Below are 13,199 nucleotides of genomic sequence, written 5' to 3'. Positions count from 1 at the left end.
TGATCAATGTACACATATTGTGCAAACATTCAGGGAGCCTACCTGCACAGGTGTAAATTCCGTGCTCCTCCCTACTTACCAACTGGCTGTGCTCTGACACCGAGATACTGCCAGGTTGCACCGTGACGCTCAGGCATTGGCTGATGCTGGCAGCAAATCGATTTGGTTCCCAGGCCCTTTGGCATTTGTCCCTGCGGGAGCACCTGTCATGGATACAGATTCACAAGAGGTCAGGCCTGCTAAGAGGTGTTTGCTGCCCTGAGGTCTGGTTTATCTTCTCATGGTGATTTTTTTACCCTTCTCCACAATGATTGGGAACCCCCAAATGATCTGCACTGCATGCAGCTAGGGACAGTCTAAGGAAGGAGCACTGATTCCCATCAGAAGGGAAGCAGTTTAGACATAAAGAGCGCACTCCAGGGGACTGCACGTCAGAAAAGCTGAGAGGGCTTGAAAAGCAGTACAGCAAGTGGCTAAGAATACAAGCTCTGGAACAAGCGTGCTAGGTCCTAACCCCAGGCCTATTTCCTTCTAGCCTTGTCCCACTGGGCAAGGTACTTAATCTCTCTGTTCTCAGTACCCTCCTCTGTAAAGGGAAGAGGATGATAATAAAACTTCACTTCAAAAGGCCACTATAAGGATTGAGGTTAGTGCTTAGAGTACTAGGTACATGTATGGTAGCCCTGGCAATTCTAGTATTAATCATGACGGTGATTAACGTTATTATCTTCCTGAAGAAGTTAGCAAACAGGAGAGGGTCTTAGCTGTGTGAAGCCACCCAACTTGGACCTTGTTGGCAGATTAATGGCTCTGTGAATTACTGGCCATGTTTTAGCCATTGAGCTATTCTACCTGTCACATGGTATGTATTAAGTATTTGGGTCCTGGAGACAGACAAGGAGCTGTGGTCAGGGTTGCTTCTGTTAGAAGGCTTATGTGGCCTTTTCTCTCTCCACGCTCCAGCCTCCTCTGCCCATGGTGGCTGGTGGGTACAATGATGCCTAGGGTGATGTCCTCATGGCTTGGAGTTACCACCTCTCCAGTCCTACAGGAACATGCCACGGGGCTGGTACAGCTCTAAACCAAACAGCCACAGGGCCACTACCAGACTCCATAATCAAGCCGCGATTCCCACTCAAGCTCCCCCGTGGGCTCCTCCCCCTGCTTTTTGTGCAGGCACATAATGGATCTAAATATGAATGCTGTCAAAGAAAAGAATTATTGAGGTTTAAGTGAATCCTTAAGATAGCTCTAAAGTGAGCTCTTGACTGGAGCCTTTATCTCATTGACTCCCTGAAATGGCTCTTTTTTTTTTTTATCATACTATTTATGGAAACAGCCCTAACAGAGATAAATAGCCTGGGAGACAATAACACACTTGCAAGAGCAAAGCATACAGAAGAGACAGGAAGGTTTCAATCCCCCAGGACCCGGTGACTCTTTAGTAATCTCCCTCTGTCCTCTTGTCTCCATTGAGGAGGCTGGCTGGGAATGAGAAGGCGGGGGCGGGGGGGGGGGGGGGAGGCTGGGATCTGGGGTTGCTCACCTTCTCATTGCCAGCGCAGGCTGGTGATAGTGGTTGTATGAGGAGTACAGGAAGGTCTAGGTGAAGATGAGGATGACTAGGTAGATACCCGCTTTGAGCAGAGACAGCACAACTCTTAGCTCCATGTGCTCTTAGCAGGTGGAGCAGTGGGAAAGGTGTGCCTGGGTAAGTCTAGAAGAGTTTCTGATGACACGCAAGGAGTTCAGAGGACAGAAGTAATCTGGGCTCAGTCATGCTAGAAACCACAGATCAGGAAGATAAGGGAGGGGCCCCGGGGCCGCTGGGAGACTTGGCATTATTGATTGGCCATCGGTACTAGTACAAGATGGGGAAGCAGATGTTCTTGTTATTAAATAAATGATCCTCCCTGATTTATCATTTGGCTGTGTGTGTGAGGAGTAAGAAGTACCACGGGCAGTGGCACTGGAAGACAGAGCAGGGAGAAGTGGGTGTAAGAGCCACAGCTGGACGGGGCATTGAACAGTGAGAGTGGGGTGCAGCCCAGGGCCTTTGCCTGGATCTGGAAGTGGATGTCAGGTTCCTCAGAGAAAGAAATTCTCCCCACCACAGAGCTGGTAGGTCAGTCTCACTGAATGGAGCCAAGTTGACTTTCTGGGCTTATTCCTGGGGTACAGATGGGTGACCCGGACATCTTAACTACCCAGCTGACATACATGGCAACGTATTGTCTGGGTTTTGCTGATAGTATTTCTGTAAAACTTTCTGGGAATCTTACCTTCAACACCCACGCAGGGAACAGTGTATTTGTGGGCTCAAATCCAGTCCGGATTTTGCATCTGTGAGGCGCCTCGCTCCCTCTCTTCCTCCCCCCCTCTAGAGGCTTCCCAACACCTGCTGCAGAGGCTGGAAGCCAAGAGCTATTGTGTAGGACCCTGAACTCTGGCCCTCTGCCTCCGCCTCCACCCCAAAGCCAGCACATTTCATGGAGATGGTTTGCTGGCTGGCACGGAGCCATGGAGTTTCCAACTCCATTGGGCAACAGAATTCCTAGCCAGCCTCCCGCGTTTTGGTTTTCACCCCTTCTCCCTCTCTGGGGGCTCTTCAAATTAGGAAGTTTAAGTGTGATCTTTGCATTTCTATTCAGCTGGTATTCAATGGCTGGGAAGGTATCTGAATAGGGATACCAGGCCAATGGGAGTGAGATGGGTTTCTTGAAATCATGAAATAATGAGGCCAGAAGGGGCCTCCCAAGGGCTCAGAGTTCATAATAATTATTTTGATTTGTGTAGACTCTTCCCAGCTTCCTTATTTCCAAAGCACTTATTATTCTATTTAGTCCTCACAATTCACCTGGGAACTGCGCATTTTTCCCTATTTAGCGAAGGATAGACGGGAGCCTGGAATTGTCAGAGGACCGGCCCAGGGTCACACCTTCCCTAGATCGAGTGCAAACCTCCTGACTCCAGAGTACACCCTAAGTATGCCCTTGGCTGTGTATTCTAGGTAAGGCTACATGAGGACAGTCTTAGGGGAAATTTAGAAATTCTACAGCTACTCTGATGAGTTTTTCTGTCCCCAATGGCATGAAGATACAGCCATACCACTTCGACACAGCTGAGAAGGAAAGAGAGAGGCCATGTAGAAAGAAGGGTCCCATGGCCCCCCACCTCTTCTGGCCTTCAAACACTTGCGTGCAGGGCAATTCTCTCTTTCTGCAAACTGCTATCCTATCCCGCCACCCCCAGAAAAGCCCCCAGCACGCCAGCCTTGCTTCTAGAACATTCCACACTTACATATTGTGCAGGGCGCACCAGCCACAGTGAGGGTCCCCCGAACTCAGGCATTCCCCACAAGTTGTATACTGTTCACATGACTCCACGGGGACTCTGGTGACCTAGCGGAGAGTGGAAAAGAGTGGAAGGGTTATGTCATGACAACTCTCAGACGTGTGTGTGGATTCTCTCCTCTCTGTGCACTCTGAACTGTCACCTCCCCCATGGAGGAGACTCTGAGGACAGGCCAGCCGTCTCAGTGTTTTTACCCTTATGTTGGTTTTAAGTCAAGAAGGGTCAACAAATGTGTTTCTGAGCCTTCAATACTTCTTGCCTTTGTCCGAAGCAAATCCTTCGATCTATTGCTGCCTGCTGCTCACATCCTCCCAAGAATGGGGCAAGCTAGAGGCAAGTGTTGAAAATGGTTAACTCGGCTGAAAGGCTATTGAGTGGCACAAAACTCATCTCTGAAGAGCTTTCAGCTGGGCTTAGGCTGAGACAGCCTGCACTGAAAAAAAAAACATGGGAGGGGGGGAGAGAAGAGAAGGAGAAACTTTTCCCATCCAGTAATATTCATAGTATGGCACTGGCTCTTTAGAGCCAACCAAATATACCACCTGGATCCAATTATCCCATTCTCTGATGTCTGCATTCAGTGTCTCTAGTAAATCTCCCATCCTTTTGAAAAGTCTGGCTCAATGGGGACCTCCACAGAGGAGAGCTGCCTGTCTGATGCTGTCTCGCCTGGAAGGTGAGAATTTGCAGATCAAGCCCTTTATCTGCTCCCCTCTCCAAAAGAGTGCAGTTCTTGAGAACTCCTCCTGGCTTTCTGGTAGAGCCCTCAGGGACCTGTTGGGATATCACTATCCCCCATCTACCCAGCAGGTGCAGCAATAAAGGTCAGGAAATAGGGGAGTCAGAAAAACCAAAATTCTCTATTAGATACATCTTAGGTGTCTGTCACTGGCTGAGGCAAAGGCTGGCAGGCTGCAACACACATTTGCTGCGCTGGAAATGAGTTCTCGTTTGCTAGAGCCTAGAGGTCCCTCTCTGACTGGAGTGTGAGGTCTGGAGAAAATGTAAACTGTGGTCCAGCAATATGGCCTTCTACCTGGGGCAGAGGGACTAAGATGTGATGGGGACACGTTCACAGCATCCTCTCCAGACGTTCAGGATGGATCCATTTCTGTATATGTATGTTGGTCCTGGGGCAGAGCACGAACTCAGGGCCTCATATTCTTGCTTAGCTTTTTGTGCTCAAGGCTGCTGGCACTTTACCATTTTTGCCACACCTGGACTTCTGGCTCTTTGCTGGTTAATTGGAGATAAGAGGCTCATGAAGCTGTCTGCCTAGACTTGTTTTGAATTGAGATCCTCAGATCTCAGCTTCCTGAGTAGCCAGGAATATAGGCGGGATCCACCAGTGACCAAGTGATGATTAGGATGGATCTTAAACACTGGACAGTCAGCAAAGATGTATCAGATGCCAGCGCTGTGGAGGCTCTGGTGCTGAGCAATAGAGAATCTATAGCAGGGAGATTCTGCTATATATAGGGGGATTCTGCCCCCCTAGGACCTGGGATGTGAGCTATCACAGAGTTGCTCAGTGTTGTGGCATGGGATTGGTGTGAGCACTGCAGGGGTCTTGGGAGCTCAGAGAGGAGCATCTAGGACAAGCTGTATGGAAGAAGGGACCGAGGAATAAAGGTCAGTCCTAAAGGAGAAGAATGTACCAGATGTAGATACCTGGAAGGACTTCCAAGTTGAAGGATTATAATGGGCAGGAATAATCACAGACAAGTTTAGTCTAACTTGAACATAGGGTGCACACTGGACAAAGCAGAGAGAGAGAGACAAGCCTTTTCTCTATTGGGCACCTTACTCACCCATTCTTAGTACACTGTAACACAATATTCCATGTTATGAGGCTTTTCTACAAATGGATGAGATGACCAGCCTTACACATCTACAGCCGTCTTTCACTAATAAAATTATGAAGCACCGGAAAAATAGGTATGGAAGCTTGCAGCTTGGAGACAGCAAATGTAGGTTGGGGATAAGTTGGTTTAGAATACTTCAAGCAGAGCACACTTGAGGGTTTGAGTCAGCTGTAAGTGTAGTATGAGCTGACTGACAAGTTCTAAAGGAACTCATTTGATCATGGGCAACTCAGATATTTAGTACCAGGATGGAGCGAAGCCACCCATATTGGAGAATTCCAGTCTCAAGTCCCTGCAGCTGGCCTTCCTGGGATAGTATTCAGCCCAAGGTCCTGACCAAAGGGGAGGCAGGATGACGTAGGGGCCTAGATGAGGTACTTAGGTACAGCTAGCTGATGGAGCAGGGAGTCTGGAGGTGGCCGAGAAGGCTCTTTGCCAACATCGGAGGAGCTATGATGTGGTTGCAATAAGACTAATAGTTTTAAAAGTTTCAAGAAGCTCAGCATAACGAAGTCAGGACTTGGCAATCCCATAATCAACTTGCTTCCCAAACACCCATCCAATCCCTGGGATGCCTACGCGGTCACGTGGCACTTGTCTTGGAGGCTGTGAAATGGATGTCCGTCCATGCTTTGAGGAAGGCTGACATAGTCCCTTCCAATGCTGATATTCCAGGGTTCTGTTTCCCACAGTTTACCTAACTCCTTCCTGAGACTATTCTATTTGTGATTCCTGACCTGTGCAGATGGACAGTTGAAAGAGAACACCCAGCCAAGAGCACAGCCAACTGACTTCACAGGGCCTTGAAGAGCAACCCCTCTAACCTTGCCTCATGACCTGCGATGCTCACAGAAGTGTCTTTCTCACAGGTGACTACTGTCAGCCGCCTAGGGTGCCAATCCTGAGCCTGAGGACTTGGACTCTCAGGCCCTACAGCCTGGTGGACTTCCGCTGGCCCCCTCCAGCCCACCCTGCAAAGCCTGAGAGCAGCAGACCGGTGCCCGGCTCCTTTTCTTGGATTTCGGGCTCCCTGTGAGTGATGTGTGCATCTGGCTGGAAATTAAAACAACTGTCTGCATTGCATTCGGCCCGTCTGTCAAAACACAGCCCGGCTCTCAGCAGCTGGGAAAAGGGCCCCTGAATGGGAGCAGTGTCTCTAGTGACAAAGGCCACTTTCACGCCAAGTGCCACGGAGATAGTGAAACCCTGTTCTTCTCCAAACATGAAACCAACAGCACAACTATTTTTCCTGTTTCCTGGGCCCTCCTGGTGGGATTTTTCCCCCCTTGTGCACTGAGTTGAAGAGTAAAGTGAAACAGGAAACTTATAAGGGGTGGGGGGAGGGTTCTAAAACTTGAATTATTCTCCCCTCTGAGGTCGAATAGCCATGCACAGATTGGAGGAAAGAGTGTCACAGTGATGGATTGGGAGGCGACCCTTGAAGTCCGATGCTCCCAGGGGACATCTCTGTCCCCATGTGCATGTGTTTTCACGGTCATCCATCAGCCTGAGCTCTTTGATCATGTCCTCCACACAGGCCAGTGCTAGGAACTTCAGGAGGACATTAAAAAACAAAACAAAACAAAACACACACACCAAAAAACAACCACAGTCAAGCTGCAAACAGATAAGCAATAAAAACAAGGAAGTGGTTATGTGTGCTGTAGGAGAGGCAATGGAAGAGGGCTGAAGGAATTCAGAGCAGAGCAGATAGGCACTCTGATGTCTACCCTATCAGCTTTGACGATGCCCACCCCTAGCCAAGTTTGTGGCAAGAGTACACTAGAGAGTGGTGGATCTGAATGGGAATATGTTGTGAGTATACCACAATATACCTAGATTGGGAAAAATGGAAAAAGGAAATACATTATCGTGAATAATTCATTATTGACATGTTGAAAGAATACACATGCACACACACACACACACACACACACAAAGTTAAATCTGTTTCTTCTGAATTTTTTAAAAGTAGCTGTTGGAAAGTAGAAAGTACACCTGGGGCCATGTCTGTGGCTGGCGCTGCTTTATTTCTACCTGAATGTGCTGCTATGGAAGAAGTCGAACGAGGCTCTGAGGGGGGGCCAGGCCTTCCAGGAGGAATACCATTTACACAGATTCTAGAAGGAAAGAACCACACAGGCTCACCCAGCAGACCAGAGTCTCTTCAGAAGCTTGTGTGAGAAGCTGAAGAACATCGTGTTATCAGGTGGTGGAGGACGTCAAAGTGGAGCCAGGTAACTTGAGGTCATGGGTAAGGACAGGGAGATATGAAGGGAAAATGATAGCTGAGGTGTGACATTGATTGAGATGCATTGTACTCAAAAAGTGACATGTTGAATTGAAACTTCTTCATATAACTATTTAAAGATAATGATGATGACAATGGCGATAAGAAGAATAGAAAGACCCAGAAGCCTGTGTGAGGGCAAGGAGATAAGTCTGGAAAGGTAGATTTGGGTTCACTTGGGAAGGATGGAGAAGATCATAGAGCTGGGATATATGAAGTCTCTACCCGGTCACTCTGTGGCCCAAAGGAAGTCTTCTATGAACAGACAGCTCACGGCCACACAAAAGCAATGGGTCACAAACCCGTACTACTGACATCACTTGTAAGCTTACTAGACAACAAAATCTAGGGTGATTCAAATAGCATTGCTAGGTGACCTAAGAAATGGGTTTAGCATCTCTGCAGTTGATTCTGAAGTATACCAAAGTGTGAGCATGCTCAGGTTGATATGGATGACTTGAGTCTCTAGGACCAAGTATGTATGTATGTATGTATATATATATATATGATATATGATATCATGTCCTGGGGACAGGAAGAAACAAAATCAAATTTTGCTTCTGGGTTATAACAGGAATTAGAGTTACTTAAAGATATGGATAGGGGGCAAGCAACAGAAAGCTGGGGACCACTTGTGTGTTCCAGTCCCCCTATATCTCCTTAGTCTCTAGAGTTCTCAAAAGAACCAAAGTAAAGTCTGTGGAGTGGGAGACAGCCCTGTGTGCAGTTCCTGGTGGTGTTTGGGCGCTGGCTGAAGACAGGGCAGGACCCAGTGTCTCAGGAGCTCAGGAAGAAGGGTGCTTTTTCCTGGAGTGTCCACCATGCCCGGCAGGCAGGGCAGGTGGGTGGCACTTTTGTCAGGGCTGATTCAGAGTTGAATGGAATACTCCATGATGCTTTCATTAGTGTTTGCTTATCATTATTGCATTTTGATGGTGCTTGAGTCTCCCTGGGGCCGCTCTACTCTGGGTGCTAGGATCTGGGGGTGGCTGGGTTGGCTGAGAAGTGTAGCAATGAGAGGCCTAGAAGGAGGGCGGCCCTGTCCTGTCCCTCTCCTGCTGCCTGCCCACGACCCACAGTGCAGTCTCAGACTGGGATCCACCCTCACACTCCACATTCTTTTCTGCTTGAGCTTATGTCTTGTAATTATGCCTCTAATGAATATAACTGTCCTATTAAGTCATTTACTTAAGAAATACTCTTAATTAAAGGTGACTCACACTGTGCTCTTGGCTTCTCTGGCCCCAGGGCCCCGCATCCCTGGTGCCTTTCTGGGCCTGACTCAGCCGGCTGGATCTACGTGGGAAGCGCTGCCTCCTCATTCTCTCCATTCAGCACTCCAAGCAGCCCATGGTGGGTGAGGCCCAATGCATCCAGGGGCACTGTCAGATTATTATGGTTTGGAACATGCAGGTGAGGCCAGGAAGGCCTCTGAGGCCCTGGCAGGTGCTGGCATCCTTATGTTGGACAGAGGCCCTGGATTGTCACTGCCGTCAGGTGCAAATGATTCACTCTTCAGAACCAAAAGCTCCCGATAGCAGACATAAGAACAAGACTCCTAGACGGAGCGAGCTCAGGGACAGAGATCGATATTAAGTCTCTGCCACCCTATGTGAGCACCTGGAAGGAGCTATATGGTTCTGAATACTGGAAGAATCTTCTAGAGATCAGACCCAGCTTGACAGCAGACAGCCACACAGGATTCTGATAATGGGTTGTGCCTGAGTCCCATTCGGTTCTCCGGCATTCATTCACTGAGCGCTTAAGAAGTCGTGCCAAGCCCTCTGTTAAACACGGGGGTGGTATTCTCTGCCATCACGGAGCCCATGGTTTGGTTGAGAACAAAACCAAGGAAACAGATAATCTCATTACAGCAGGACAGGCGCCATAATGGAGGTAAAATCAAGACAACAGTCTTGGCTCAGGGACCGAGAGTGGCAGCTCGCTGCAGGGGCTCTGGCGTGAGCCACTGAGCATTCAAGAGGCCTGCAGGATTCCATTGCAACCATGCATGTGGGAGACAGAGCGGGAGGAAGGGACAAGGGAAAGCTGTTTTCCGGGCAGCGTGGCCCCTCAGACTTTGAGCATTTAATCCACTGCTTCCCCGGAATCCGCCCTCCCCTTGCCAGATGGTCCACCTGTCCCCACATGCATGCCCTGCTTCGGACACCAGGGAAGGAACAGAGGCCTCCTCAGTGGCGGGAAGCCAGGTGCTGGGATGGGAGGTGGCACAGACAGCCTGGTTGGGAGCATGCACTTGGCTTGATCAACAGCCTCCTGGTCCCCTGAGCCAGGGGCAAAGCCTGCAGCAGCTGAGATGGTGGAACAGGCCCTCTGGGCCTTTCTCCTTTTATGTTGTGCTTCCTCCTGGAAACCCCTCCTGATAGCCTGTCCCCCCACACGTACAAGTTGGTAGCATTCCGGGTGCATTCTCTCCTCTCTTCCCCAACCCCAACTGTGTCTGAGAAATGACCTGATACTCACTGACATACAGGGTTGATGGCAGAGTGGAGAGTGGCTTTGCCAGGGTTGTTATGGTATGGACGGAGATCAATAACACAATCACTGTAATACTGGCAGAGTGTTTTAGCATTTTCAAAGTGCTTTCACACAAGTTATCTCATTTGATCTGCACAACTCCCCAGAGAGGAAAAGAGGACAGGTATTGTTATGTATTATGATTTCTATTTGATCCATCAGGAAATAAAGGCCTCAAAGGGCTGTGTTAGCTCTGGTCTCACAGAGAGTATCCAGTGGCCAATTGGAAAGAGTCTTCAGTTGCTTGTGATGGGGTGTTTGCTCAAGGCCCTACTGTAAGGGCCCTTCTTCTAGGGTAAGGGGTGTGGAGTTGGCGGGGTCAGTTCCTCTCTGACCAGAGAGGGGTTCCTGAGATTAAGTGAAACCTACAAACGAGGCTCTGCCTTTCTATACCCTGAAGTTCTCTGTACCTAGTGGCCAATAGCAGAGGGGCTGCATGGGTGTCTGTTTTCTTCTTCTCTTTCTCCGGTTTGTCCTGAGTCTTGTCCGCTCTTGGCAATGGTACAATCTGCATGGAGAAGCGTAGGGAAGTTCTGACTGGGAGCTCAGGGCTCTGGTCTTCTTTGACACGGATGGTGTTCAAGGTTTAGAATATTCACAAGAAAGGAAAGATAGGGTAATGCTTGGAGAGTTCTAACCTAGCCCTAACCTGCTTCTCTCAGGATTGGAATCCAAAGGGACATTCTGGGGAAAGACTACCTTGACCCCAGATCTGGATATTCTACGAACTCTATCTCCCTGGGTTCAGCAAGCCACCATGGAAAAAATATCCACGTGGCTCTCTTGTCCTTCAAGGGGAAAAGAACTGACTGGATCTCAGATGCCTGAAGCAGGACCTTCCTCAAAATCACTCTGCTGAAGGAATGGCTGTGGAGGCAGCAGTGAGGGTGTGCCCCTTTCTTGGATCTGCTCTTCGGGGTCCTGGGAGCAAAGAGGGATCCTGGGGACTCCCGCTCATGGCTGCTGGATGGCATCTCCCTGTTCCGAACCTGATAGTTGACCGGGCTTGTGGTACCCAGAAGCTACTGCATGCCAGGCACTTGACGTGTATCATCTCATTTAATCCTTCTGCCCACATTGCAGGGGAAAGACCCATAGTCTCAGGTTTACCCGTCACATCATCAAGACTCAGGTTACAGTGAACTGCCCAAGGTCATATACCTTGTAGGTAGCAATACCAGGGTTTGAGTACAGGTCTGTCTACCCTCACAGAGAGGCAGTGAGTGCAGAATTAAGGATTGACAAAAAGGAAGGCCCCTCTTTCCCCCTTTCCCTGAGGCAGCCTTCAGGGCTGGCTGCCAGAGTCACCCTTCCTTTCCCTAACATCAGTGTCTGTCAGGCTGGTGGAAAGGACCACAGTGCTCATGTGCCAGACCACCGCATGTCTCCTAGCTCACCTATTCTCCTTTCGTTCCTTCTCACAGTGACTCAGCCGGTCCCTCAGGACCCAGACAGCAAGAGGGGAAACCAGAAGTCAGGATGGATGGAGGAGTCACTGCCAGGTTGTGTTTTAAGCAGGCTAGGACCTGCACACTAACAGAAGAGACTGTGAAGACATCATGTCTTCTGTAGGAGCCTCCAGTGGCACATCTGAGGCCTAGGTTCACACATCTTGGCTAGTGGAAATAGCAGAGTTTTCTTGTCTGGCTAGCCCTGGTGAGGGTGGCTCCAGTCACTTTTGTTACCACTCTAAACCTTCTTTTTCTTATCCTCAAAGCAGAGACAACACTACAGGTCCTACTTCCATCAGGGAGAGGAGTACTTCTGAGTCTACATTTTCTGCTCAGGTCTTCCCAGAAATTCATGTGAAGAAGTCATTCTGATTTATTTCCAGCATTAGGTCCATGTTTTAAAAAATTAGCAGTCATACATCCAGATCTCTTTAAATCTTCAAGAAGTAGACACCAGCCAAGCCCCTGCTCATCCTCTGATCCATGAAAAAGAGAATCTTATGTTCCCTGTCATCAAGAAAAAGGAAGCCTGAAATCCAGTGTTCTAGCTGATGGTTCCAAAGCCATGGCTGCAGCTACAGCAACACACAACCTCCTGACAAGAAGCAGACCCAAGGCTGTGTCCTCGGCACTCTGGACTATCTGGAGACCCGAGGTTGGAGTAGAGTTCAAAGAGAAAATCTATTTTTAATGACTTGGGCGAGAAGGGTAGAGTAGCTGAGTAATTCAGAGTAATTAAAGCTATCTATCACTCAGAGAGAGGAGTGCAAAGTTGAAGTTTGCAAAGATGATTTTTCCCCCCTCGTTCATAAAAAGTGTACCAGCAGTCCTGCAGAAGTCAAAGGGGAGAAGACATGGGGGAAAGCAACTTTTGGCTGTAAAGGGCACAATTCAAAAGAGCTGGGTGTAGGTGACTCATGCCTAGTTATTAAGGAGGCTGAGATCAGAAGAACACAGAAGCCATCCTGGGTAGAGAAGTACATGAGTGTCTCTTATCTCCAATTAACCAGCAAAACAAACAAACAAACAAACAACATCAACAGTAAAACTAAAAAAAACCAACAACCCCAGAAGTGGAGCTGCGGATCAAAAGGTAGATTGCCAGCCTTGAATGAAAAAGCTAAAGGGCAGTGCTCAGGCCCTGAGTTCAAGCCCCTGGACCAGCACAAAAACAAACAGACAAGCAAACACAGCACAATTCAGTGCAATTCAACCTTTCATGATAAGCAATAGGGCAAGATGGCTCCTAAAACTGAGGCTGCTGAACACTGCTTGGGTCTTTCTTTGGATCAGTATTGGTTAAGAGGTAGAATTTGAAGAAGACGGTGTCCACTTCCAAATCTAGCTCTTGTTCTCATTGGCTTCATAGCACTAAATTGTTGGGCTCCTAAGAGCCTCTGTTCCTACTTCCATAAAATGGCAACAATAATATTATCAGTCTTACACGAATGTGTTTAGGCTCTCATGACATTTATTCAGATCACAAAGAGCCATCCTCACATACAGTCGGTATTCAATAGGGCTGGTCATCCTGCCCAACCTCCCAATGCAAATACCACTGAGGACCACTGTGTTTGCATTAGAGGGCTGTGGAGTCCCCTGGCCCAGGCTTTGCCCTGTCATGCCAGGTGGTCTGGAACATTCCACCCAGTCTCTTTGCACTAAGATTGCTTATCTATCATGTAGGATAGTTATGTCTGT

General features: G+C 48.6%; 1 protein-coding gene across 1 annotated transcript in view; it reads right to left on the bottom strand.

The window, feature by feature from the left end:
- Plxna2 (plexin A2) overlaps positions 1-13,199 on the bottom strand; it is a 195,293-nt gene that overhangs the window by 75,707 nt on the left and 106,387 nt on the right. Inside the window, exons 4-5 of the mRNA XM_042681944.1 lie at positions 3,301-3,401; positions 80-203 (exon numbers count right to left, since the gene is read on the bottom strand). Of these exons, the coding sequence (XP_042537878.1) occupies positions 80-203; positions 3,301-3,401 (225 nt within the window). The remainder of the gene's footprint in view (positions 1-79; positions 204-3,300; positions 3,402-13,199) is intronic.

This window comes from Dipodomys spectabilis, unplaced genomic scaffold (genome assembly GCF_019054845.1).
Source record: "Dipodomys spectabilis isolate Male_0828 unplaced genomic scaffold, ASM1905484v1 ptg000069l, whole genome shotgun sequence".
Taxonomy (NCBI): Eukaryota; Metazoa; Chordata; class Mammalia; order Rodentia; family Heteromyidae; genus Dipodomys; species Dipodomys spectabilis.
Note: the sequence above shows the minus strand (reverse complement) of the source record. Positions and strands in the feature narration are given on the sequence as shown.